We start from the raw sequence: 23486 nt of genomic DNA, 5'->3' as shown, positions 1-23486 counted from the left end.
TAAAGAAAATGAAAGGAAATTGAGTCTCCACCAGCAAAGTCAAAGAAGTTGCTGTTAGCACATGATCTGTATACCTTCCTTGTTTATCTAATGGTTCGTGAAGCCACACAGTGGACAGGTGGTGCCTTCCTTTCTGCTGCACTCTAGTTGGTCACAGCATCACAGGTCTCTGGAGACCGGGCAATCAAGAATTTGTGTTCCTAATGACAGTATTCAACAGTGGTTTGCAGCTCAGTTACACACTGGAAAAATCTTTACTCCTTGTTTGACTGGGGAGATAGTCCCTGTCAGCTATCTGGATATTCTCATAATGTGGCTGTTGAATTGGTCATATCTTCTGTTGGGTTTAGACTGACACTGTGGAGCTTCACAATTGCAGTAAAAAGCAGATAATTCTAGTATTTCATGGACTCTGGGTGGCAATACAAAATAAATGGACCAAGAAAAATTACTATATGAGTATCCCTGTTTTCTAACAAAACCGCTGGCTAGATTTCACAAAATTGAAAACATCCTTAATCCAGAAAACTGTAAAATAACCATTCATGCTGGAAGCTCCACATTCTTTCTCTTCTCTCCCTAGTGCACTTGTTCTTGCATAATATATATGCATATATTATATACTTATGTATTATATATTTTCCCTAAATACTGTATTTTTAATTCAACATGAAATATAGCCAGGACAGGACTTAGAATGGGCAAAATTCCTTGGTACACATTGTAATGGACATGGAGACTGATTGTCAGTCTCACCTTCACTGACTATTCCAAAAAGTCAGTAAAATACCAGTTGATAATTTAAAATTTTTTCTTCAAATGTCTTTCTTTGGGGTCTAAACATTAAGGAAAAAATTTTATATATACAGGAGTTCTATAATTTTGATTGTTGAAATTTGAAAGGTTGAAAGTTTACTTCATCTGTCTTAGGGAACAGAATACATTTAATATATTAATTTTTTTATTAATTTTTGACTGAATAGTTTTTCTAAATTTTTTTAAAAATTTCCATGAGGCAGGCATTATTTTAGATGTTATACCTATGTTATATCCCTTAATTTCCTGACAACTATAATGATGTAGAAATTTGTTTACTTGCTGTTTTATAGAGGAAGAAACTGAGGCTGCATGCTAAAATACCTGTGTGTTGTAGTTCATGAAGTGTACTCAGAAATTGACATTCAGACTCTGCTTTATTTAGTGCTAAAGTCTATGACTTTTATGTTATGCTTTTAATTGTTTTATCCTATGCCATGCTTGTTCATTGTTAAAATTCTAAGATCCTGTAAGATTCTAGTCTTTCAGGAAAGAGTAAACTATCTTTGAGGGTGATATAATTTTAGCCAGAAAAAGATGTATCAAAAGTTTAGAATCTTTTCAGTATATTAACTCCATTTAAAAATATTTATTATTGTTCAGTTTACTTCTATAAAATAATTTTCATTTTCAAGATAATGACAAGTGAATTATACCTAAAGATAGTTAAAATAAATATTACTGTTAAGTAAACACATAAGACAAGGTCATGGTGTCAGCCAAATTATTGAACAGGGATGAGTAAACTATGACCATTTTTGTAAATAAAGCTTTGTTGGAACACTGCCACACTGATTTGTGTATGTATCATATGAGGCAACTTTTATTTAGTAACAACAAAGTGGAATGGTTGTGGCCTCCCTCCCCCCACGGTACTCCCTCCCCCCCGAGGTAGAGTCTAAGATATGTACTATCTAGAGCTCCATAGGAAAAGTCGGTAGGCCCTGTTCCTGAATCCAGTGGTTTTGTTTGTTTTTGTACTGGGAGAGGGAGGGATTGAACTCAGGACTTACGTTTACCAGGCAAGCACTTAAGCCACTGAACTATCTCCCCAGCCTACCTTCACCTCCTTAACTTTGAGTTAGGATTGCTTTTACAAATTGCTAGAAACATAATTGGGAATAACATTTTAAAACATTCCAAACTCTCAGTCTTATTTAACATGCACTTGTTCAAACTTTGCAGGTACCAACCAAAAAGCTGAAGAAATATGAAAAAGAATATCAGACAATGCGGGAGAGCCAGCTGCAACAGGAAGACCCAATGGATAGATACAAGGTAGGGGGGCTGCTTTGCACCTGCCAGCAAAGTACTTTTTTACCCTATAGCAGCATCTGTGGCAAATCCAGTTCCCTGTGTTCCACTCTTACTGGCTTAAATGCTGTTTGAACATGCTAACTGTCCGGGTACGTCTTCATCTGAGACTCCCAAGTAGCCAACCATATTTCTTTTCTTTCAGTTTGTATATTTGTAGGTTACTCCAGCTGTTGCATTTATACGGGGACTCTTCATAAGAAGCTGAGAGGGAAAAGGAAGCAAAGTGGCTTTCTACTTTCAAAAATGAGAGAAAAAAAAGAAAATGGCAAAGTACTGTTTTAGCTTTGCATGATCACTTCCACAGAGACTTTTAGAAGGTGAACTGTTTCAAGACTGACACAAGGATGTTTCTTCTGTCTGTAGCAAATGTTAAAAAGTGCAAACTCATTCAGAAGGAAAAATAAAAGGCACAAAGGTATATCAAGCACAGTAATGGCGTTTGTTGCAACATTTATTTCTACAACTTGATGGATAAGAGTGCTATCTGCGTATAGTTTTCAGTCTCAAGTGATTTTAGGGTTTTTATTTTGGTTTTTGTTTGTTTGCTTTCTTTTTAGCAGAACCGGGGATTAAACTCAGGCCCTTGTGCTTGCCAGGCAAGCGCTTATTCTACTGAGCCATTTCCCCAGCCCCCTAATTTCAGTTTTAGTGTCCTAGTTAGTCATACTTTTTCAAAACAGGCCATTCACAAAGGTAGACCTCTTCAGTGGTACTGAGCAACACTGTCCCTGGAGCCAGTGCTGTACCTTTTCCATGTGAAACATCATTGTTTCTTCAACATGGTCTAATTCTTTAGACTCACACAGTGTAGCTCCCCCTCTTCACATTAGCCTGCCAATGCCAAAATGTCCTACTAAGAAAAGTACTGTTGTGGCAATTAAAATGAAATCACTGTGGGATAGCCTCCACTTTTATAACCAGAATTGTCTTTATGTGGTTGGAGAGCTGGACAGGGATACCACAGTCATACAGTTTGTCTTCACTTGGCCGCTGAATTGAGTAACATGGGTTGTGGACAGAGAATGGTAGAAGCTGTGTGTGGATTTTGTAGTCAGACCAGAGTTCAAATCCTGAATCTTTAAAGCATGTATCCATTTGGAATATTGAATAATCCTAGTTGGGGATTTTAGTATCTGTGTCACTGTTCATCATCTTGGACTAAATATTGAACCTGTTTCTCCTATGTAAGATGCATAGCATATATGATTGCTCGGTGGACTGTAGTGAAGATCAGAGATGCTGTATGTTAAGTACTTGGCACACAGCTGGTGTTCAGTAAGTATGGTTATTGTTAGTTTACGAAGTTTACTACAGATTATAATCCTACAGCCATAGACAGGCCTGCCCCGTTGGTCCCTCAGATGTCTTCACATTTCTCCTAAATATTATTACCTCATCATCTAACATTAGTCAGTGTTTTTCCTCCTCTTGTTTAAAGAACAGGCCTGAGAACTGCTAATAAAATGCTATCAATACATTCGGTAGACAACTATTAGCAGGTAAGGTGCTCGTAATTTCTGCATTCATTATTCCCTCAGTAAGTCCCACCTGTAACAGACTGGTTTAGAAAGGCTTGAAACTGGTAATAGCAAGATATCATTAAAGATCCAGAATGAAACCTGCCTAACTACTTGTACCATTCTAATTTTCTTAATGCTACCATAATGATGAATACAAATCTGTGAACAGTTCTTTCAAATAAGGGAGAAAAGAAAAGGAAATTAAAACCAAACTTGTGCACTCAAAAACTGGCAGGGACTAAACTATTAATTGAGTCTTACATCCTTTTTGTATCAAAGCAGGTATGTATGTATAAATAATATGTATTTTATTTTTAAAGCACTTATAATATGTAAGTTTATCAGGATAGTTTTTAATTAGGGGGTATACAGTTAAACTTTGTTTTTGTTTTGAAAATAAATACTACTTTTAAGTTCAGTATTATGACCTCTTATTTGTACATATCAGATACCCTGTACAGTTCCTTCCCTTTGATTACTGTAATAATTTCTTATATATTATTTAATATTCCTACATCCTTTAATAATGCCTAGATATTTTTCCTGGTGATATATTTCATAAAGTTGCAATCCTGAAGTTACAGTTACATTTTCAAGATAAAGGACAGTGTGGTTTGACAACAGAGTTGACAGCATAGTTTATAACCACCAACAGATTTGTTCCTTCATATGATCAATACGTAGTTTAAGAAACTAATTACAATTATCTAAATTGGATCAGTAAGGCATCTTTGAAAATACCTTTAAGGATCTTCTAAGTTTAATCTTTTTTTTATTTTTTTTTAAAGTTTTATTGATAAACAGCAATGAGACAGTTTCAAATCAAATCAGAAATACAGTTTCAACAAATAATACACTGCATATATTCTTCTTAGTGGTTAATTGCTGTACAAGATGCGGACTTGTGATCCTATTTACAAACACCATTAGAACAAATCATTCTATTCATTAACAGAATGTAACTATATATCTATCCCAACCTCTTTGAATACACAGATACAAAATGGACATTCATCGATATACCCCATTTTTTCTATGTTCCGTTATTGAATATTATAGGTGTGTAAACTCAGCAAAATATTCTAAAAGAGTCCAGTAGCCCATAATAGCATTGGGTCTTCTGTTTAACTGGCAATGTTAGAAATTGTTGACCTGAGTCCCCCACTGCTCAACATAACAGCATGGCTTTACATCCTATATTTCGTCTTCATACTTTTCTGCTGGATGGTTAAGACCAAGGTAAAGCAGGACCTATGTAACAAGAGTTGTAGCTTTTTGGTCTGAGAAGGCCAGTGAAATGCCCTCAGGATTTATCCTGAGATCCTGTACCTCAGATTGTAGAACCTTTGTCAGTGTCAGCCATGTGGATGAGTCACGGCCATTGCTTGGCCGTCACAGCCATTGCTTGGCCTTCTAAGTTTAATCTTGTCAAGAATAAAATCTCCATTCCATACCTTATGATTCCTAGATTTGGGGCTGGAACCCCAGTTGATGAACAACTATGGAAAGTATCTGAGAGCATTGCAGTGGTCAGTAATGCCCCGCCTTATGAGACTCACACTGCTTATGGTGTCATGCCCACCCTCTCGCTTGCCATAAGACAAGAGAGGTAGGGACATTGTGGTAATCCTTTTTTTTAAATACCCAAAAGTGTCATACAGGATATATGTAAAATATTCTATGATGTATCTCAGTTTAATCCTGTTTCTCTTGGATTTGGAAGCAGATGTTAAAGGGATGTAACAGGCAGATAGTTGTATGGCACACACTGTAGTCCCAGCTACTTGGCGGCTGACGCAAGAGGATCATGAGCTCACAAATTCAAGACCAGCCTGGACAACATAACAAGACCCCATAACAAAAAGAAAAGGAATGAATGAAAGGGCAGTTTCAGAAAAGCCAGAGTTGGAATTAAAGACCCAGTAATGCAACAGGCTCTCCTCAGTCATGCTTCTTGCTGTATCAGTCTAGACATGGGCTTTGTGCCTATTTTTATTTTTACTTTTTTATTTTTATTTTATTCTATTTTTTTGGCAGAACCGGGGATTGAACTCAGGCCTTTGTGCTTGCCAGGCAAGCGCTTGTTCTACTGAGCCATCTCTCCAGCCCTGATGTGCCTATTTTTATGACATGCAAACATCTACATTCTCAGGTCCTATCATTATATTCACTTGTATTCAACACCTCAATCTCAACTGCAAATAAGAGGAAGATAGTTTTGGTATAAATTTAAACCTTAAAACAGTAAGCCTGGGGAAAATATTGTAGATTTAAGCAGTAGTGATTGTTGCAAAACTTTGTAAATATAGCGAAGCTACTTAATTGGAAATTCACAGGCCTGATTTTGCAGTTTATATGAAACCACCTCCCATCCCCCCAAAATAAGCAAAATATTCAAACAGGGTAAACCTGTGGCCCAGCATTTTTCTTTCATGAACTCAAAATGACACCGGAGGTACTGATGTAGAATCCGTACTTGTGGGAGTGCAGCCTGCCTATTCTCAGAATTCAGGCCAGCTACTAATCACTGATCCTATGTGTGCCCATATTTGTAGGCCAAAGACCAGCACAAGTGGGTGCCATTCATTTCAGTAATGCTCATTAATTTCTAGGTAAAATATAAGTTGTCCATAGAATACACATATATACACAAAGGCAACTTATGTAAATGAATAGGTACCCACATGTACACTCTGCCTTACCATCCGCTCTCAGCCTCAGTTTGTGCTTGAAACTCAGAGAATATCCATAACCTTTAGTGTTCTGTTCTGTTTAATTTCTTGATGGCACTAAAAGACAGAAAGGAAACTTCTTGGAAGACAAATAAAAATATTTATTCTAAACCTCTTTTGCTAGCTTCCTTAACTTGTGGATGGTCAAATTTGTATAATATTCTTTATGTACTCTGATAATTCAATTTGTAAATTAGTCAGTTGCTTTCAAATGACAAAAATGAGTGTAGAAGTATGTCACGTACTTTTCATTGTTGTGCAGGTCCCCAGCAAGTACACATTCATGGGTATGCATAGCTGTTTTAGAGCGTTTTTTTAAACTGGTAATCACACTCTCAAGCAGGTACTAACTTCAGAAATCAAGGTACTATATTCAGTCTTTAGGAAATGAATTGTTTTCATTGTGGGGAAAAGTAGTTTGTAGTGTTCTAGTCAACTTAAAGAACTGCAGCTTTCCTCTGCCTTTGGAGAATGAAGTAATTCTTGTTTAATTAAAGAACTACTTTCATAAATGTAATTTAAGCCTTTAAAAACATAGCTAATTAATTAAATTTAGTGAATCTCCCAGAGCACAATAAAGGTGACCTGTTCAGATTGGGAAATTGCAGAAGGAATCTGGAATACTTGTATTCTCTTGGGCTTCATATACAGTTGATATTATATACATAATTTTTTTGGAATACATTATCCTACTTCAGTATAATTAAATTTAGAATATTTAACTTCTTTTTTGAGGTTGGTTAGACCTAGTATGCATGCATGTGTTTATGTATGGATGTAGGTAGGTATGTTGTATATATGTGCAGTAGCAGGATTCAACCCAGGGACTAAGGCATGTGCTCTGCCACTGAGCTAAATTTCAGCTCTTTTTATTTTTTACTTCTTTTTTTAGACAGTAGTTTTTACTTATATATTTTAGGCTGAAGTCTAAGCTCAGCCAGTCTGAAGCTCCTGCACAGTCCAGACTCTGATTCTGCTACCTCAGTCTCCCAAGCACTGGGGTTATAATCATGCACAACCAATATCCAGTGCTTATTTTTTGAGTAAGGTCCTCACTGAGTTACTTAGGTTGGCCACAAACTTGTGATCCTTCTGCCTTAGCTTCCAAAGTAGCTGGCATTACTGGCATGTGCTGTCATGCCAATCTTGTTTCTTGTTCTTTTTTTTTAGGGACAGGCTCTCACTATATAGTTCAAGCTGGCCTTGAACTCATAGTATAGCCCAGTCTGAGTTTAGACTCAAAGCAGTCATCATTGTTCAGCTGCCTGAGCACTGAGATTACAACCATATGCCACCACGTCGAGCCCAATCTTAGTTTTTTTAATGAAAATAAAAAGTCAGGTATGATATCCACACTTGTAATCCTAGTGCCTCGAAGGCTGAGGCAGGAGGATTGCCTCACGATAATGGCTAGTTTGGACTACATAGTGAGTTCAAGGCCAGCCTGAACTACACAGTGAGGCATTGCCTCAAAAAAAAAAAAAAAAAAAAAAAAAAATCAAAATACAATTCAAGAATTAAGGATGGTAAAGTACTTGTGTGGTATATAAGGTTCTGAATTCCATTCCTGCTTTTTAAAAAAAAAAAAGCTCCAAATAGGACATTTTTGTCTAAACTTACACCATTTTTCTTACACACACTTATTTATGTAGCAAAACTATTTCTGTGTATAATTTTTAAAAACTATTTATTTATGAATAGTAAAAATAATATAAAATATTTGAAGGAAAGATTAATTAGTACTTGTATTATCTACCATCTTTACATATCTATTAAAATTTATCACTTTTAAAACCTAACTAATGAATGTATACATTACATTAAATCTCTTGCTCACTACAAAAGGTAGGGTGCTTTTTTCCCCTCACTGCAGGGTCTACCTTCTTATCATGGAAGTCAAGATAAGTAAATCTGTATTTGAAAAATACTGTTCTACCAATGAAACTGAGCTTACATTTTTATGTTTTTCTTATCACAGAGACTGTTACTGACTTTGAGAAATAATGGGTTTGAATAAATAGTAATGGACATGATTATTTTGATCTGCCTGTGATAACTTAATGGTAAACTTGAGAAGGCTTCTAATTTCTTTCTGAGCTTGGATAACAGTGAATTTATTATTATAGGATTGTGAAGAATGCAAGCCTGAGCCCTTCCGAAGTTTCTGAAGCAATTAGCTAAAAAGGAGCAGGTGTTTTCTGATGATGCAGGTTCTTTGACTCAGTCACTCTTAACACATGGGGAAAGCATGCATGTTAAACACAAAGAATTCTAAGTATGTTTATTGTTGATCTTCAGAATTCTCTAATCCTTTAATTTTGAGAAACTTTTGTTTCCTGTTTCAAAATTGCTTCTACATCTTCTGTAACCCGTTTGCTCTTTGAAAATCTTACCTGTGTGCAAGGAGTAGAACAGAGATCCACATATAAAGGCCTGGGGGCCAAGTCACACTCACCGCCAGTTTTGTAAATAATGTTGTATTAGAACACGCCCACATCTTTTTATTCGCTCACTGTCTGTAGCTGCTTTTACGTGACAGTGGCAGGATTGAGTAGTTTCAACATAGATGTGTGACTTGCAAAGCCCAAAATATTTACTGTTTGGCTATGTATATTGAAGGTTTGTGGACCCCTGTGCTCGAATATAATGTGAGATTATTTTTTTAAATGCTAAAGGAAACACAGTCTGCTTTGCCAACTGTCAATTGTTACTGACAAAATTATGTTTTAGTTTGACATTTAAAACATTTATGATTTCCAACAGGGAGATAAAATTGGATCCAGTGAGGAAAGGAAGAAAGCATAAAGCAGTTTAAAATATCCAAACATTCTTAAATCTTCATTTACAGATGAAATAAACATTTAAACATATATAGGCACTTATCTTTGTATGTCAAAAAAAACTGCTGAAAATTTAAATATGATGGTTGTCAACTCCTTTAAAGTTTTTTTTTTAAGCAAGAATTGAATGTGTTGTTGCTAATGACACTGCATCGAGTCTTTTACAAGCACATTTTTCCTGACCCTTAAGTGCCTTTAAAAACATGCGCCAAGAATTCATCATAGCAGCAGACAGCACACCCAAATATTTGGTAGGGCTTATGTAACCACGTCCTTTCCCCATCAGTTTTTCCCTTAAAGCTTAGTTAACTTTCTTTTGCTTGCCAGCTCCCATTTCTCTGGTTTCTCTTCTTGGAATACATGACTTTCTCGATCCCTTGGATTGCTTCACCGAGATGTCAGCCCTCAGAAGCCAGTGAGAAGTGGGAACAGTTTTCTTTCACATTCCCTTGCTCAACACTTCATTTTTTTGCCTGAAGAACTGTTTTGCAAAGCTTCTGTTCTTGTCATACAAGGAAGTTCTATCCACCCAACTTTAATAACACAGCATAAACAACTCACACTGTAGTTGCTAATAGTTCCAAAGGCAGCATTTTCATAAGTCATGCAAACTGCAAATAGCAGTGTGGGGAGGGAGGAGTTTTTAAGTATGAGTCTTCCTGAGTTGAGACTTGCCCACTGGCTGCCTCAAGTATACATTCTTGCCTTGAATAATTGGAGTCACAGAGAGAACTTGGAGTGTATGACACTCTAAGAAGAAGAAAAAAAGAACAGGAAAATAGCATTAACAAGTATCTGTTTTTGTTGCTGCCATTTCCTAAATGTATTAGTAGGTGTACAATTTCATTGGATATTCCTTTTTTTTTTTCAATTGTCTTTGTACCTATGGTTGAAAACGGTAGTTGGTCTATGACTTTTGAAGAGGTAAGTTTTTAATCTATGTATGTCTGTATCAGCGTCTGTCTCTTTGAAAAATGCAGTATCCTCCTCCCAAAAGTTGCTAACTAAACCTCCCCAGTGGTCCATCTTCTATGGAAGAGGGGAAGGAAGTAAGGAGGAAATCTGTGTCTGCTCTTTGTTCAGATGGTGCCAACTGTGTGAGATGGAGTATGTTTCAGACTGTACAGTGTGAGTTATAAAGGTTATATAATGAGTATCTTCTATAATCTTTTTCTGAAAGGCACAGGAAGCAATCTGCCTGTTTTGTTTACAGGCTCTGAGCATTCGGCACATCTGCTTTTGCAATCTTACAGCATGTGGCTATCGCTGGGCAGACTGAGGTTATCGGAGCTGAATTTCAGTCTGTCCTGTGGCCAGACCTTGCTAACATTTCAAAACAAACCAAACAAGGTTACTACCTTTTCCAAGTCATCAAATCCAACCTCCTTCTTCATTCCAGAGCAAAAGCAAACTTTTTTCTTCTATCAGTTGATTCTGAAAAGAGTTCTGGCTCTTGGGAAGGGCTAGAAAAGACAGCTAAGACATGTACGCTCTGGTAACTCTTGGTCTGTATGGGGCAAGTCCTTCGCAGGAAGCCCCCATCTCAGTAGCTGTGTCTCACTGCAGCAATCACTGTGCTACTTGGTGGCACTGGGGAACTTGCAACTACAAACAGGGACCCCCTCAGGCTCATACTTCGGAGGATGATACTGCATTTTGGACCCCCGAGCTTGCTTTCCCACTTGTCTGTGAGTGCAGAGCAGGAGTCTGACACTTCTCACTGTGCGGCTTGCTTTGCAGACACCAAACTGAAGCTTCTTGCTAAAGCAAAAGCCAGTAGATGCACCCCCTAGGCTCTTCTGCTTTGGATGGGTCCTCAGACACTCAGCCTCTCCCCAGGTTTTCCCCCAGCTATACCCCCTGCCTCTTTATAGGTGTGTCTCTGGGGAAGGGTTTAAGTAGTAGCAGTCATTGTAATAAGTTAACAGAATTTCAACTGAGTTCACACACATCTTTCTTCTGTAACATATAATCCATCAGACATTTATCTTTAATCAGTAGGGAAATAGCTACCTGGTATGGTTTTTAAATACTTCAATAAAATATGTTCCCACAAACACCATGTGCCTTTACTTGGAGGTTGTTGTAATGCAATGCTCAACAGGTAATTGTAACCCGAATAACTGGTAGCTGTGACATTTTTACTTGTGCCAAATTAATATAAATAATAGCTAAAGAAGCAATTTGTACCTTGTAGTTCTTTGAGTACAGTTTCGGTAGAAATATGACACTTCACTCAGAATTAGGTATAGAAGTAGGCTTATCTCAGTCTCTTGAAGGGATTTATCAAGAAATGAGAAAAATCTCTTCCCCACCTAAGCATGTGCATTGTGAAAAATGTTGTGTTGACATAGTGCTAGGTGTTGCTATTCTTCCCTGGCAAGAGGGAAATTTATTGAAAAAGTTTCTAAAGCTTCTTTTTTAGATGTAAGTTTTCTATAAGTATGTAAGTTCTTTCCGTGAAGAGAAGTGATAGACATATCAGAAATAAAAACTAGCTCTGCATCTTGCTAGGAAGTGGGCTTTTTCCACAAAGATCTAAAGGTCAATTGCAGAAGCTCTGGCCCACTTCCCACATTTACTATCCTTCTGTGGGAGGGCAGAACTTGAATAAATTGAGGGAACAGAATTTGATGAATACAAGTTGACTGCACAGATGTGTGGAGAATCTGGGGAGAGAGTTCTTGCAAGACAGCATGTTTGAGAGGTTACACTGAACCTATCATAAAGAATGATCCAGAGTAGTTTTGTGTAGAATGTGACCTTCTATCAGGAATGGACTTAATCCATGTTTTCTCATTCCTGTATCTTACTCCTCCTTGTGAAATTGAAGATCTAAATTGCCTGTTTATAAGCAAAACTTTAAAACACTCCTGTTACAAGTATGTATTTGGTGTAAATAACGTGTAAAAAAGATGAGGATAGTACTAAAAATAGTCTACCACCCACCCTCTTTATATATATTGTTTATATTATTATAAAAATGGGATTTTCCAGTTATATCTTTTTTCTATAAGTAGCATAATTATTTTCTGTTATTATTTCTTCTAATATTCTACTATTGTGTGGAATTCTGCCATGAATTTACCTAAAGATATTTAAGTGATATGGAATTTTTTTTTAGTATATGTCAGCCCACAACTATGCCAGGTTACACACACACACACACACACACACACACACACCACTATCAAAGTATAGATTTGCCCTTTAACCCTGTTCATGAGTCTCCTACCCCAGGAGAATCTCAGCCTTTCCCCTTACTGTCTGTTTTCAATTGTTCTTTAAGAGCAAAAACAACAAAAAGCAGGGGGGAAAAACTCTCTCTCTCTCTCCTTTGTATTTTAGGGAAGGGCCTACAGGGTGTTCAGGGTCTCACTACTAGATCGGACTTGTAGTGATTCTCCTGTTTACAGCCTCCCAAGAGCTGGGAATACAGGAGCATGCCACCCCCACCCCCAGTCTCAATCACCATGTCATATAGCAGGCCTGGGGATAAAACCCTGGCCCTTGTGCATGCTTGCAGGCACTTTAATCCACTGAGCTATTTGGTTGGCTCTTTGTCAGCTCTCTTGAATCTCTTACAACTGTCAACAGTAGCAAAGAGCACCTTTGAAACTGGAGTGGAAGACAATAAATTGGTATTCTGAAAATAAATATGAATGTGCCAAGTTGATCATAGCTAGTTAAGGGTAGGTTTTGCTTATTAAAAATTAGTTACTTGGCACTTTCATCACATAATTTTGTTTCAGATTTTTTTCCCCCCAGGAGTTCAAGGGTATCGGGAAATAAAAGACACCTCAGTACAATCTCTTTAAACCAAAGTTTAAAAAAAATTAGAAACTTATTATAGGTACTATAGCTCTTACTAACACAAAAATGTTTTCAGAAAAGTATATTCTTACTCAAAGAATTTTTTTAAAAATTACCTGGTGGCCAGATCATGAACCCACATATCTTGACTTAATTTATAGTGTTGTTGAATACTCTCAATCAGTATGAGCCCTGATCTGGGCAAAATAGTTCAATAAAATGTCCAGTGACATCTCTACTAGGTCTTACAGTTTTTCTTGCAGTCAGGGATAGAGCTTCTGTGCATGTTTTAAATAGAGAATTACTTGTGTCTGTGTTCTAGGTCTTTATGAAAACCTCATGGAATTGGGAGTCTGGTGGGAAATTTGTTCTTGTGGTTCACTTTTTATGATTAAGTTCTACCTGGAAGGTTTGAGAGATAATTGTCCAGTCTTCTGGGTAGAGTACTGCATCCGCACTGCTGGCTAAACTCACTGTTGTTTCCCAGACAGCAATCCTGCCTTCCTGTGCCACTTGCGCCTTCTCCTTTTTACACCTATGAAAGTTCACTTTGTTGCTGTTGCTTGTTTTTCACATTAGTTCCTTTCATTTCTCCTGTATGTTCAAATACTAATATCTACCTCTGGCTATTGCTCTTTTTCTACAGAGGGAGAACAGAAGATTACAGGAGGCCAGCATGAGATTGGAGCAAGAAAATGATGACCTTGCCCATGAGCTCGTAACCAGCAAGATTGCTCTGCGGAATGACTTGGATCAGGTAAAATTGTAGTTCACTGACTTCTGGAGGGCAGGGACTAAGATGCTCTCCCACATGTCTGCCTTGACTAACTGCTTGATAGCCAAGTGAGTGGGTGGCAGAGGGGAGGAGACCATACAGTCAATGCTGTGGCTCCACCCCAATCTCATATAAATTGGAGAGACCAGAAGGTGAAGGAAGCATTTGAGGACAGTTTGGGGCATTTCCAAATAACATGCATGATGTATTTTTTGTACCTCTAATTTTCTGTGATGTCTCTTCTATTAGAACTTTTCCTAAACCAAGAATTGTCAGCATAATCGCCTAAGGATATTAGTCACCAAAGAGTATACTGATGCTGCTGTGACATTTGTAGGCACCTTACTTTTTCTTCCATAGGAATTCTCACCTATAATGAATGTGAAGGTTTATAAGAAGTACATACATTAAGAGCTGGATTGTTGGGTTGACAGGCATTTTAGCAGCTAAGAGTCAGATTGCCTGAATGTGAATCTTGGCTCCAATCCATTACTAAACTGAATGAACTGGGCTGTTCTTTACCTTCATAGATATAATAAAGTACCTCCGATGTAAGAGTTAAAGCACTTCAGTAGTATGTATTCAATAAATGCTAGTTATTGCTTGGAAGACTTTGAATTGTTTGGTTTCCTTGATCTTCTGAAAGTGCTGATAGTCTCAGGACTTCCTGTTTTCTACTGCTGTTATTTTCAGAGCTGACTGACAAAGTGGAAGCAGTTTTGTGAAGATATGAAATTATTACCCTCTGTTCTGAGTACTAAACAGTAGATACTCCTAACAGATGCTGCAGGGCCAGAAGAATTGAAACTCAACATTGTCGAGTCTGAAAGGAGGAGTCATTACCTGTTGTGTAATTGTGCGTTGACAGTATTCAAAATACAAACTCAGTAATAACAAGATCTGCACATGTGTTTAAAGTTGAAGGACAGCTAAAAATGGCCTCTGCTACAACTTCTTTCCCCCTTAAATAAGTAGCTCAAAAGTTTTAACCGCAGTACTGCGGGAGATAAGACCCAACTGTCCAGGAAAGTAAGGCTAATGGAGAGGAGGAGGCTGGGGGAATGAGCACAGAATGGAACTTAGCCTCCTCTACTACACCCACCCCCTGTGAGAGGGACTCAGCCCAGGGCCTCATGCACACTAGGCAGGTGCTCTTCCATTGAGCTATCCCTCCAGCCCCTAAATGAACTTTGAGGTGAGAGATTTTAAAAAAGCCAAACTATATTTAGGAGAAAATGCATATACAGAGTTGTTTAATATAGTGTTATTTGTAAGAATAAAAAGTAGAAATAATGTGCATATCCGATAGTAAGGGAGATAGTAAGGGAGAATGATAGTACATCTGTTAGCTATCTTTTGGAAATATTTTATTTTCACATATACTATGCATGACTAATAATGAGAACAAAATACTATTTTAAAAAAGCATTTCACCTTCAAGACAATCCTTGTTGTAGGTCAGTCTGAAATGACTAGTAGAGGGTACTCCTGAATAATAGATTATTTAGTATAATAATCCAGGTATCTCATGATGGTGTATGAGATTAGTTTTAAAGAAACACTTCCTTCAGCCTCTGTCTCTGCTATCTCCTTTCCTCTCTCTTATCTTTTGTCTCTGCCTCTTCCTGCCTCTCTCGCTCCAAAGAGTAATAATACCTAGATTCTGCTTTTTGGATCTAATTATCTAGATGAAAGAATGAAAGTTGCTACTTCATGCAGATCTCCTCCTAACTTGTTTTGCAGTTTCTGCCTCTGCAGGGTGTTTTGTTTGTTTGTTTGTTTGTTTGTTTTATTTATTTTTTTGTGTGTGGAAGAACCAGGGATTGAACTCAGGCCCTTGTGCTTGCCAGGCCAGCACTTATTCTACTGAGCCATCTCTCCGGCCCCTCCTTGCAGGGACTTTTTGACATCGGTCTTGCCTGCAGTTTAATTGTCCTGCCCTCTGGAAGGGCATCAGCCCAAGTGAAAGCCCACCCTTGCCCGGTACTGTTTCATTACCATTTTATTAAAATCAGATCTCTTAATCAAAATAGTTAAGCTTCTGCAAACATTAAACGAACATGAAAGCAGGCTGTAGTGAGCCTCTGTATAGTAAACTGACACTGATGAGGTAACTAGGTGTCTTTCCTCATCCTTGTGATTACAGTGCTGGCTTCAGGCCTCAGGGGACCAAAAAGCCTCCAGCTTCTCTGCCATAAAGCGCTTTCCTTTTCTTCTAGCTCCTTAAATAGTGATGTTTCGGGAGTAGAAAAAAAAGATATATCTCCATTTCAGTTTCTGTTGTTACCTGATTTCAGCCCATCTTTCCTTGTTCTCAAGGAACAAAAAAAGACACAAAAGACTGTGTCACTAAAGACTCTGTGTGTTTCTTTTAACCACAGAAAGTTCTGTGTTAGACTAGAAACTAATAAGTTGTACATTATTTTGCTTTGTTTTAAATTGAGTGACTGTCTTGGCTAGCTCCTGCTGGAATCATTCCTGAAAGATCTTCATCCCTGATGTTAGAGCTTGTGATCAGGTTGTCAGTTGATTCATGTCAAAGTAATTTTGTAGTGTTTGTTTCTCTCATCTATTTCTGCTCAATAGGTTTAGAGTGTAGTCAGAACTTTCAATAAGATATAAGATGTTCATAAGTGATTTAAAAACTTAATAATGACAGTGTTCTGCTGAGTCTTACTATCATGATGAAAGTTTGATGAATTTTGTCCAAAGGCAAAATTGGAATAACTACTGTTTAACATTATGTTCACTTAACATTAAGGATAATTTGTTCAAATTAAGGCTAATGGTTGGCTATACAAAGACCCAGAAGCCTATTTTTACAAGGAGAACCAATTATTTCAGATCAGATTACTATCTATTTATATGAACAGGACAGTTGCTCCTACTTTACAGTTTAACCTGCAGTGGAAACTTCGGGACAGTCTTTCTGGAAAATTGTGTGGTTTCTCCCCTGTACTAAGACCTATAGAAATTGCTCCAGGTGATGGATATGATAACAACAGAATTAAGTAAGGTTGCTTTATCTTGGTTTAACAAAGACTAACGAGCAGAAAATGTGCAAATAAAATGAATAGGGTCTTTAGCATAAATATATAGGTGTTTCTAAGTAATTTCTTAAAGAGATGGGTTTTTCCTCCTTCTTACAGAGGTTTCCAAAATTATAAAACAAAACATTCACATAGCTTGCTCCTGAAGTCATGCAGCAGTGACTATTCAAGTTTCCAAAAGGCTAAACTTCTGGATGAATCTCTCTTCAAGAGAGCCAACTTATACAGACATCTACTTTAGAGTGTCACAATGCATGTTATAAAAGATTTTTCTCTTTCAAAGTGGGAATTGCTGGGGGAACGGTAAGGAGAGGCTTAGTTGCAAGGTTTTTTATTGGTAGGACTCAAACGTTCTGGGGTGAAACCTGAACCAGTAAGCTGTAGTTACAGGGAATTAAAGTAGGTGTGATCAGGAGAGCAGCTCTTAATATACCACTCAGTGAGCATCCGCCAGAGGCTTGGGGAGGAGCTCCCCACTTTGAGAGTAACCCGAGTCACCTGACTGGCAGCTCTAGACTCCACTTTTGAGTAACACTTTCATAATCAATAGCAGATAGCCTACAATTTATGAAGACTAATTTGTACCATTTGCAAGTTGCATTTTATTAGGTCTGCCTCTAATATAGCAACTCCATTTTTTTTTTTTTTTTTTTTTTAGGGAAGGGTCTACAGGGTGCTCAGGGTCTCACTACTAGATTGGACTCATAGTAATCCTCCTGTTTACAGCCTCCCAAGAGCTGGGATTACAGCACATGCTACCACACCCAGTCTCCATTGCTGTCTCAGGGCGCCCCAGGGGCAGGGCCAGGAGGGAATGCCCAGGGATCGAACCCCTGGCCCCTGTGTCTGCCTAAGCAGGCACTTTAATCTGCTGAGCTGTTTGGCCAGCCCTCCATTTTCTGTATAGGTTTTCCTCCTAAAATTCAATGCATCAAAACAAATCTTAAACGTCTAAGACTTCTGAGGGACTTTTTCACCCAAACTATACCATAGTTCCAAATACTCTGAGAACAGAGCTGTGGCCACTGGGCTATGGGCTCAGAGGAGCTGGAAGGCAGTAGGAACAGAAAAGCCAAGCTTCAGCTCCCACTGGCATCCAGCAGTCTATGCTGGCCAGGCATCTGGACACATGGGCAGTATGGCGAAACGAAGCCATAATCACTTGGATAACGTTTGACTGCTGTCAATAGGGATAGTTTCTTCAAATGGCTGTCTCCTCTGCCACAGCCTTTTCTCCCTCTGCCCCCTACACTGCACACTGTCTGCTTCTTCAGTGACTCAGAAAACCATATCCAGAGGGTGACTAGCAGAAGAGCTATGGTTCTTCTGGGGCCTGAAGTCTACAGGGCAAGTCCAGTAAAGCACATAACCTATCCTTATGGTGCCATCAAGGGACACAGGAAAGATAGCAAGAGCAGAGCTGCTCTAGGCAGCAGTAAGTAGGGCAGAGCTCAGCTCTTCTTCACTGCCATGTGAGCACAAAGCTCAAACTGAAAGGAGGAGAGGACCCTGGAGTACAAAATAGTGTTAGCCACATGTGACACTGTGCCTGTCTTCCCAGCTCTGAGGCAGGAGGATCACAAGTTCAAGCTCAGCCTGGATGACTTAGCAAAACCCTGTCTTAAACCAAAAGAAAAAATGAAAAGGGCCAGGAATATAGCTAAGGGCTAAGACCCTGTGTTCAAATGCTACACAGTGGCACCTTAGGGATGAATGAGGTGCCACCAGTTAGAAGCTCATTTGTGTGGCTCTTATCTTCTCCTCAGGTCCATCTCCACAGAACCAATATTGTCATGACTTCTGAAAACTTTGTACACTTCTAATACTTCTATCACTTCTGTGTACTACAACAGAGAATGAAGAGCATAGACAATGTCAACCAAGTGAAGCACACATACAGTGCATTTCTTGATAATTTTGACTCTGTCTTCAGTTAAAATTAGAGCACTCTGCAACCTCTTCCAGCCATTCTAGAGCACTTTCCTGCCTGGGTTGCTGCTCTGTGCTTCAGTGTCCCACATGGATATCTCTGTCTCACATTTTTGGTTCTGATTTCTCACTACTGTCCTCACTGACCTGTGTGGGAGGCCGTATGACAGTTTACCTGAGCAAGTCTGAGTTTTCTCACTTGGCTTTTGATTGTGGGTCAGCCTCCCACTTGTCCCTTAGATTCATCCCTGAAGTGCCACCAGTTAGAAGCTTGTTTGTGTGGCTCTTATCTTCTCCTCAGATCCATCTCCACAGATCCAATACTGTCATGACTTCTGAAAACTTCATACACTTCTAATACTTCTGTGTAAGAAGTGTTTAGAAAGAGCCTGGACTTGGTGTCAATCAAATCTGAATTCTGATCCTGACTCTGATATTAGATGCATGACCCAAAATAATTTATTTGATCTCTCTAGACCTCATTGTTATTATATAGAAAGTGAGTTCTGTTGTGAGGAGGAGGAATAATGTATGCTAAGTGCTGGATGAATGGTTGGCCAAGAAAGCATCTGTCCCCTGGGCAAGCTGGAAGAGAAAGAAAGAATGTAATTATGAGCACTGGATGGAGGCTGGGTTTACAGACCGCACTCTTCACCCTCCTCACGGCTGTGGTGTGTCCTGGCTTGCAGGCAGAAGATAAGGCGGATGTGCTCAATAAGGAGCTCCTTCTGACCAAGCAGAGGCTGGTGGAGACAGAGGAGGAGAAGAGGAAACAGGAAGAAGAGACTACCCAGGTAAAGGCACAGGTGGACTTCCTGTACACGGGAAGGCTGAGCAGGAGTTAAGGCTACAAAAAAGAAGTAAAATTAAAGTCATTCCAAGTCATGACCAGGTTGAAACAGTGAATGTAAGTAGCTGAGTCTTGACATTTCTTCAAGGGCACTAGAAAGAGAGAGCAGTATTTCTGCCTTTGGGCAGCTTGGAGGAATTTGCCTCTCCTGAGATGTGTGGCAAGAATGTTGAGTTTACTTTAAGGTTGTGATCCAAGAACCTTGATGAATCTGGAAGTTACGTGTCGTGTCTCTAATGTAGGTAACTTTTCTATAGTAGCTGTCAGGCATGGAAACTGACAGCCAGCTGAGGGCTTCTGTGGCCACTGTGGGGCCTCCACCCTCAGTCACGTACCGTCTTCTTGGCTCATGCCTTAGAAGACAGAGCCAGCATGACACAGAGCTCTGAGCCTTTTCCCTGGGGGAACGTAAACCTTTGGGAAGATCTTCCTGCCTTCTGTGTGTGAGGAGGGAGGCCAGTCTGCTAGAGCCAGTATCATCATGGGTGCAGGGTGGCAGAAAGGAGTGGGAGCTCCTGCGGGCCCCAGCGAGAGCAGGCCGCTTGGCAGGGTCCTGCCCACTGTCCGTGCCGGGCCTGAACATCATTGTAGGTTAGAGTTTCCTCGCAGATCCTTGAAGTCTGCTGCCAAAAGCTTGTTTGTCTTTATTAATATATCACAATTTTGTGATTTAAGAAGTGAGAAAATTTCTTAAATCACAATCAGTGAGTTTCATTTTGAGGTGTAAGTAATCCTAAATATAAAATAGACTATAAAGCACTTCAGAGCCCTTCATCCAAGTAACCAGAAAAAAGTTTCAGTGAAATTACACATACAGATGTGTCATTTAACATCTTCTATGATTTATAAAAAGTGTTCTGTGAATTTTTTTTCCTTGTTAGAATATGTTAAAATGAATCTTTAACATTTAGTGTGGCCCCAGAATTTTTTTTTAACCTATTCAAAAATTTTGGAAGGACTGATGATCCAGTTTGTGGCTTTTGTAGGCCTCTTGATTGGATTTTTGTTTTCATTATCTCTGCACTTCCTCGGGTCACCTTAGTACTTTAAGTGAAGGACCTGCTATTGGTAAAATAACTTACCCCATGCTGTCTCTGCCCACTGTTCCCTAGATACACACCAGCCCATGCATAACTGGTACCTCACCTAGGAAGGGTGACATTTGTTGAGCACTCACCTTGTACAAATGTGCCATGAACAGTGCAAGATACCAAACATTTTCCCTCCTTCCAATCTGTTTTGGGCACCTTTGTGAAATGGGGATCATTCTCAACTGTCACATGAGAAAGCTGTGACTTAGAGAATATTAGTGACACTTGCGCAAAGCATTTTAGCAGTTTATCCTGTAATCCATGTGGCCCTTATCATAGGAAAGAGAAGGTCATTGTTTATATCCTAAATTATATAAGACAGAGAACAGCGGCTTATATAAACAACTAAGTGTGAATCAATATAATATCATATAGCTTTTAAAATTTAAGAATGTAACAGGTATTAAAAGTTCAGTAATTGGGCTGGTGAGATGGCTCAGTGGTCTAAAGCACCTACTTGGAACAAGCTTGGCAAAGCACAAGGACTGCGGTTCGATCCCCCAGCACCACATGCCAGCCAGCCCCGCCCCCTGCTGGGCTGAGCTGGCCACACACACACACACAATAACACACACAATAAATAAATAAATAAATAAATAATTAAAAAAAAAAGTTCAGTAATCTTCTAATACAATTGCAATAATTTATGAATTCACTGGTATGGAATATACCTCACTAATAATTTTGGATGTTACCTTGGGGAATTCATCTTTATTCTGATTATGTACTTGATTAATCAGAGTTGTGGGGTTTTTTTTCATCAACAATTTGGCAGAATTGAATTCTTTTTTGGTACTGGGAATTTAACTCACCCAAGCAGGCACTGTGCCACTTAGCTGTAGCCCTAACCAAAATTCTTTCTTTTTTATCTGTTAGAAGCTGAGCTTTCTCATTCCTTACCTTCCTCTGTATTCAGAATTTTGGAACTGTTTGGCTACAAATGTGTGTGGTTTTAAAAATAACGCTCATAATTTAGCCTTTCAGTGACTGTAACAAGTACCTACATGCTGTGTCTCTTTAGCTCCTTCTAAACTCTTCCAGAACCTCTAGTCCCTCTCTTGAACTCAACTCTGGCCAGCGATGTAGCTCAGAAGCACAGCACGTACCTGGCAAGGACAAGGTCCTGAGTTCAATTCCTGGTACCAAAAAGAAAAAATAATTCCTCTCTGCTTCTGTCTTTTCCTGACTGCGAAGTCACCTGTCCCTGCCATCAGAGAAGTAAGAGCAGTGACAATTGAAGGCCTAAAATGCTTTTCTCAGTAATTTATACTATAGTATCAACAGTAACAAATTCACCATGCTGTATTTCCCTGATAATAACGACAACTTCTACATGGACATTTGTGGGCACTATGGTTGTCAAGTAAGTAATAAACATGAGCAGTTTGTTTTGTTTTAAAAAAAGCTTTGCTATAAATCTTCTACTTTATAGAAAAGAAATATTTTTATGTCTCTGGAAATTATTAGGTTTTCAAATTATCAAAATACAACTTTAGTTGAGAAAAATTTGTAATTTACTAATGGGGGTTACCATTGTCACTGACTATGAATCAGGAAGACTTGAACATAGATATTTGTAGAAATTTATTAACATTTTTGCCTAAAACCTAATGTTTTTCTTTCTAGTTAAAAGAAGTCTTCAGGAAACAGCTAGAGAAAGCAGAATATGAAATAAAAAAGACCACAGCTATCATCGCTGAGTATAAACAGGTAATGTGCCATTGTGGATTTCATTACTTACTATAAAAGTAATTAGTTTTACTTTTACTTTTTTAGATTTATTAATTCGGTGGCTTATTCTCTCCCATGAAATGGGCAGCAGTTAGATACACTTGCTGATAACTTGGGAGGTCTAAGTGACCAAAGAATCTGCCATGTCCAGTGTTTGGCAGATTTAGAGAGATGGGAAGCATTAGTGCCACTGAAATCAGGTCTCGGATGTCTTACTCAGAAGCTAAGTTCCAGTAGCTCAGCCAGGAACATGTGCCTCCTCGCGAAGTTTAGTGGTGGCTTAAATGGCAGTAGCTAGGCCATCAGTGCATCTTTTGCTATGTCAGTACAGAATGGGAAGCTTTATGTCCCCTTCTTGATTAGTGGCAGGTCTTGGTTACTTTTTTCATTGATGAGACAAAATACTCGGCACCCAAAGTTAAAAGAGGAAAGCTTTACTGTAGCTCACAGTTTGTAGAGGTTTCAGCCCATAGTTTTCGGGCTGCAAGGGTGGCATGCCCAAGGAGAAACAGGTCATGGCAGGCAGCCGGCAGCAGAGAGCAAGGCAGCAAGCAACAAACGATGACAATAGCAGCCTCTTCCTGTCTTCTTATCCTATCCACTCAGATCCGTGCTAGGGCACCCTTAATTCTAGCATCGACCACAAATCAGTATCAGCATCATATTCTTAATCCCAGCATCACACACTTTAGCTGCTTTCATGTTTTTTTGTCCTTTCTGTTGGCTGGATATGGTAAGGATTTTTGTCATTGCTGAGACTCGGTGGACTATTCATATTCCAGCTTCTAGAATTAATTAAATGCCATATGCCACCTTCTGATCCAAGGATTTCCCTGGGATCATCTGCTCATATAGTATGTCAAAATCTGATGCACGCTATTTTTGCTTGCTTTTAATGTATCTCTCTACATATTAGTAAAATTTGTGTTTTTATATGGAAAACTTTGGAAAATGTGGAAAACAGATCTCCATTAACTTTGCCAAATCATCATATTCATTGTAGTAGGTTGAGCATGCACTGT

The 23486-nt window shown here is 38.8% G+C and overlaps 1 protein-coding gene across 18 annotated transcripts in view; it reads left to right on the top strand.

The window, feature by feature from the left end:
• Rabgap1l (RAB GTPase activating protein 1 like) overlaps positions 1 to 23486 on the top strand; it is a 711712-nt gene that overhangs the window by 676916 nt on the left and 11310 nt on the right. For 14 of the 18 annotated variants that reach the window (XM_004626788.2, XM_023710325.1, XM_023710327.1 and 11 more), the window contains 4 exons: positions 2002 to 2094; positions 13685 to 13795; positions 19482 to 19586; positions 22360 to 22443. In XM_004626788.2, coding sequence (XP_004626845.1) covers positions 2002 to 2094; positions 13685 to 13795; positions 19482 to 19586; positions 22360 to 22443 — 393 coding nt within the window. Of the gene's footprint in view, positions 1 to 2001; positions 2095 to 2275; positions 2707 to 9468; positions 10150 to 13684; positions 13796 to 19481; positions 19587 to 22359; positions 22444 to 23486 lie in introns of those variants that run through there. The other 4 variants (XM_004626789.2, XM_012513736.2, XM_004626791.2 and 1 more) reach the window with 3 other exon arrangements.

This window comes from Octodon degus, unplaced genomic scaffold (genome assembly GCF_000260255.1).
Source record: "Octodon degus isolate 3935 unplaced genomic scaffold, OctDeg1.0 scaffold00017, whole genome shotgun sequence".
NCBI classification, from domain to species: Eukaryota; Metazoa; Chordata; class Mammalia; order Rodentia; family Octodontidae; genus Octodon; species Octodon degus.
This window is presented reverse-complemented; position numbering and strand designations above follow the sequence as displayed.